This window comes from Meriones unguiculatus, chromosome 8 (assembly GCF_030254825.1).
Source record: "Meriones unguiculatus strain TT.TT164.6M chromosome 8, Bangor_MerUng_6.1, whole genome shotgun sequence".
Taxonomy (NCBI): domain Eukaryota; kingdom Metazoa; phylum Chordata; class Mammalia; order Rodentia; family Muridae; genus Meriones; species Meriones unguiculatus.
This window is the reverse complement of record NC_083356.1, coordinates 4,797,214-4,801,622: the sequence shown is the minus strand read 5'-3', so window position 1 is coordinate 4,801,622 and position 4,409 is coordinate 4,797,214. Positions and strand designations below refer to the sequence as shown.

General features: G+C 43.8%; 1 protein-coding gene across 1 annotated transcript; it reads right to left on the bottom strand.

The window, feature by feature from the left end:
• Positions 1-2,154: 2,154 nt before the first annotated feature.
• Positions 2,155-3,084, bottom strand: LOC132655982 (olfactory receptor 8S1-like). Its single transcript, XM_060390543.1, has one exon. It carries the CDS (start codon positions 3,082-3,084, stop codon positions 2,155-2,157), a length of 930 nt encoding a protein of 309 aa, XP_060246526.1.
• Between the last annotated feature and the right edge of the window lie 1,325 nt (positions 3,085-4,409).

Sequence of the window (4,409 nt, the reverse complement as noted above, 5' to 3'; positions counted from 1 at the left end):
AAGACAAAATTCATCTAAAAGAATGAATGTTTTATTACATAATAATTGTGGCATTAGTTAGAAGGCTCTGCTTTCAGGTTCTAGAATGAAAACATTTTCCTGAGAATATATAATTTTCTTGGTCTGGTTTTGGTATGAGGATCTCATAAAGTCACCTGAGAATGTTTCTGCTCTGGTGTTCTTTGGAAGGTCTTATGTAAAATTTATTTTATTTCTTCTGATAGACTTTGCTAAAAATTCACCATACGGTCATGGAGACTTGAGGTTTCCTTTATGAGAGGTTTTAAAGGCCAAGCTGAACTGTCCTGAGTCAACTTGAGTGTGAAAATTAAAAAATATCTTTTTAATACAAAATATTGGCTAAGATCTTGAGTGCAACTGCAATGTGCAATGGCTCCTGGTAGGAACATGGAGCTGTTCAGACATCTTTGAAAGAAGCAAAGCAGTTTCTTATCAAGTTAAATATCACAATCAATAAGACTCCACAATTCCTCTCCTAGGTGTTTACCCGGGTGGATGACCATATACATCTTCACAAATATTTCTGCTCATACCTGTGAACTACAGAACAGAGAAACGCATCAGTGTCGCTGGGCTGAGGGAGAGGAAACAGGCACAAACATTTGCTCTACACTATGAGCACATCTATGTGAAATTCTAGGAGGCAAAATTACAGTCACTGAAGGTTGATCTGAGATTGCCAAGGGACAGAAGACAAAAGGAAATACATTGCCAAAGGCCCATGGCAACTTTGTGTTGCAATAGAAATATTTTATTCACTTCTGTAGGGTGGTTTCCATTCCTATACAGAAAGTTATCAAAATGCCTTTATGAAACTCATCACAATATACAGTGAATATACACCAATGCAATACTTAAAGAAAGGATCAAGCTGACTATTGAAGTTGGTGACTTTTGTGTGAGCTACACCAGAGAGATGGATTACTTAAAAAGACAAGGCCAAAGCAGACATTATACGGCCACCTCATATCCAAGGAGAAAAAAAAAAAAAAAAAAACAACGATGGGGAAAGCTGCTAAGCCACATTGCAAAGGTCACAGGTTTCATAAGCTGTATAGTCCCAGCCAGTTTTGAATCAATTGACCACACTCCTGGAGCAGACATTGGAGCTGAAACAGAATGACCAGGCTACTGCACCCCACAATCACCCCCATTACAGTAAATGCATTGATGGTACATATGTAAAGGGACAGGGAATTCTGCCTACAGGAATATGGGTCCTTTTACTAAAAAAATCGAAAGCATTTGGGCATGGGGAAACACAAACTAAGAAATGTCCTCCTCAAAATAAAAGGATAAAACCAGGTTTTACATTAAAAGACCCAGATGATGTAATGCTTTGTCTCAAAACAGAATTAACTTTAAGGCCACCAAGGGAAGTGGCATGGTTCAGGGAAAATCCAAGAGGTTTCACCAAGCATCTGACTTCAGTGGTATTTCTCTTTAATTACTCCATATCTTGATTTCAGTTTGCTCAAGGGTTTTCTTCACTCAGTGACTTTGATATGAAAGGGTTAGACTAACTTTGTAACCTGTATGTCTTCTAAAGCCTATAGCTTTGAGTTTTAGGTTCAGGTTAAGCTAAAGCCTCTTAGTACCTTTCCAGAGAATGGAGGAATGGGACCCTATCCGTGAGGACAGATATAAAAAAGGCAAGCAAGCAATGACCTTCACTCAGCAAAAAAAAGGCCAGACCCTTGTTTTTGAGATAGCGTTTCTTAGCAACGAACCCAGACTTCTACTGAGTAGCTTTTGACCTGCAGCCAAATGTCCGCAGCCCCTAATCTTCAAGGATGAGCTAACCACCCCCACCTTCAATTGCAGCTGCATCCACACTTGGCAGGACTGGCCAAGCTTGAGCACCTAAGACTAACCAATTATCTTACTTTATAACTTCCTCATCCAATCCTAAATTGCCAAGACTGCAACTTCAAATCTCCTGCAATTTTTCTTTTAAAAACCTAAAGGCCTTTGTCTCCCGGTGCCGCTCTTTCCTGACCGGCAGGGGTGACCCCATTGCACAATGGTTAATAAACCTCTTGCTTTTGCAAAGAGTCTTGGTCTGGGGGAGTTTCTGTGAAGGGATCAATCCTAAACTCCTGAGCTGTGAGACGCCAGGTCTTACAGATGAACTTACTCAAAATGCTGACAGCATTTTCCAAGCATTCTTCTCATAGCTGCCTTCACCTCCTTGTTCTTCAAGCTGTAGATGAAGGGGTTCAGCAAGGGGGTGACAACACTGTACTGCAAGGAGAAGAAGACTTCCATGGGAGAACCCGAGGTTGGCATGACATAGCGCAGGCAGGCTGAGCCAAAGTATAAGACCACTACAGTGAGGTGGGAGGAGCAGGTGGAGAAGGCCTTGCTTCTGCCCGTGGTAGATCTCATGCTCAGGATAGTGGAGAAGATGCAGCCATAGGAAGCTAAAACCAGGAGGAAGGTTGCAGAGCTGTGTATAACAAAAGACCAGAGCAGGACAGCAGCGTTGGTGGAGACATCAGAGCAGGAGAGGGGGAAGAGAGAAGGGAACTCACAGTTGTAGTTGTGTATGGTGCCATAGACACAAAAGTCCAAATTCACAGCTAGGAGGGTATTAAGGAGTGAGTTCATTATGGCCAGGCCCCAGGACCCCCACACCAGCCCCTCACAGAACCAGTTGCTCATCATCTGGCCATAGAGGAGAGGGTGACAGATGGCTGCATAGCGGTCATAGGCCATGACAGCAAGAAGCAAGGCCTCGGTGCCCCCGATGGCAAACACGAAGAAGGCCTGGGCTAGGCAGCCCTTCACAGGGATTGTTTTTGTCTGAGATATTAGATTCTCCATCACCTTGGGCACGGAGACTGATGAATAGGAAAGATCCAGGAAGGAGAGGTGACCCAGGAAAAAGTACATGGGTGAGTGCAGGTGAGAATCAGCTACTATCACCAGCAGAATCGTGAAGTTCCCCATCAGGGTCAGGACATAGACCACGAGGAAAACTACAAAGAGCACAGCCTGGAGCTCAGCATCGTCAGACAGCCCAAGAAGGATGAACTCAGAGACAGCACTCAAGTTGCCCATAGCACCTCCCCTTAGCATTTGGAAGAGCGAAAGCAATAAAAGGAGAAAAACCTACTCCTGTGTGATGCCTTCTCTTCTTCAAAGAAATAATCTCCTCAATACCCCGGATGCAAGTTTCATTGACTGTTGGTGCAGACACAAAAACAACTTTGATATTTTAAGTAACAAGGCAGTTTTCATAATGCTGGCCAAGTGCCTGCATTGGCCGTTCTTCTCCTGATGACGTGTGCTACTGGGCTTTTGTTGTTTCAGATTTCTTTCTTTCTTTCTTTCTTTCTTTCTTTCTTTCTTTCTTTCTTTCTTTCTTTCTTTCTTTCTTTTAGGTCTTATGTTCTTCTGAAGAAAATTGAGGATGCAAAAAAATAACATGGACAAAAGACTGGAATTCTCAAGTCAACTACAGAGTCTCTGGAGTCACAGTAGTCACCTAGACAAGGGTGAGGTTAGGGAAGAAAGATTTTGTTTTCAACATTTTCACAGTGATCATATAGACAGTAGCTGCAACTGGGGTATAGTGGAAGGAAGAAAGATAACAAACAAGTACCTGGTCAGCTCCTGGCCTTCAGCATCCTAAGGATACAGGACTGGAAAAACAACAGTGTAACAGAATGAGCTAACAAGAAACACGGGGCAGGAAGCAGCTGTGCAGCCGCAGTCATACACTTAGTTAGAACTTGTTGTTTCCTCTTGCTCCGGTTAACAAGCTGATGTGGATACCAAGCTCAGGGAGACAGGCCAGCATTCTTGGCTCCATTTCAGCATCATCCATGGTCCTCACACTCTTTGTCAACAGAGGCTGAGAAACTATACGAGATCAGAGTTGCTCAGCTTCCACCAGACTTCCACATTTTCTCCAGGTCTTATGCCAGCACAGTAACATTTCCAGAGTGTGCTTTCCCTGAGTGGTTTACTAACTCGTGACAGTTTTCCCCCAATGCCTAGAGCCTTCCTCTCAAAGCCAGCCCCAACTGCAACCACCAGGGATAATTTGCTTTATAGAAATATTTAAAATTTGAAATTGAAAACATAAACATTTTGTGTGTGTGCATTTGTGTGTGTGCATTTGTGTGTGTGTGGGTGGGTGTGTGCTTTTGTGTGTGTGTGTGTGTGTGTGTATGTGTGCATCTGTGTGGTTGTACACACCCATGCCCAGGCAGAGCCCAGAGAATGCTAGAAGGGTCTGTTCTGTCCCTCTCTGTCTTGCTCCTGGAGACATGGTCTCACTGAACCTGGAGCAAAGCTAGGGAATAGCAAGCCTCAGCGATCCCCTTGTCTCCCTGAACCCTGCCACCAGTGCCAGGGTCACAGGAACTCCTGGCCACACC

Excerpts from the sequence above, each read along its gene's own strand:
- LOC132655982 (XM_060390543.1), bottom strand. The coding sequence starts at position 3,084 with ATGGGCAACTTGAGTGCTGTCTCTGAGTTCATCCTTCTTGGGCTGTCT.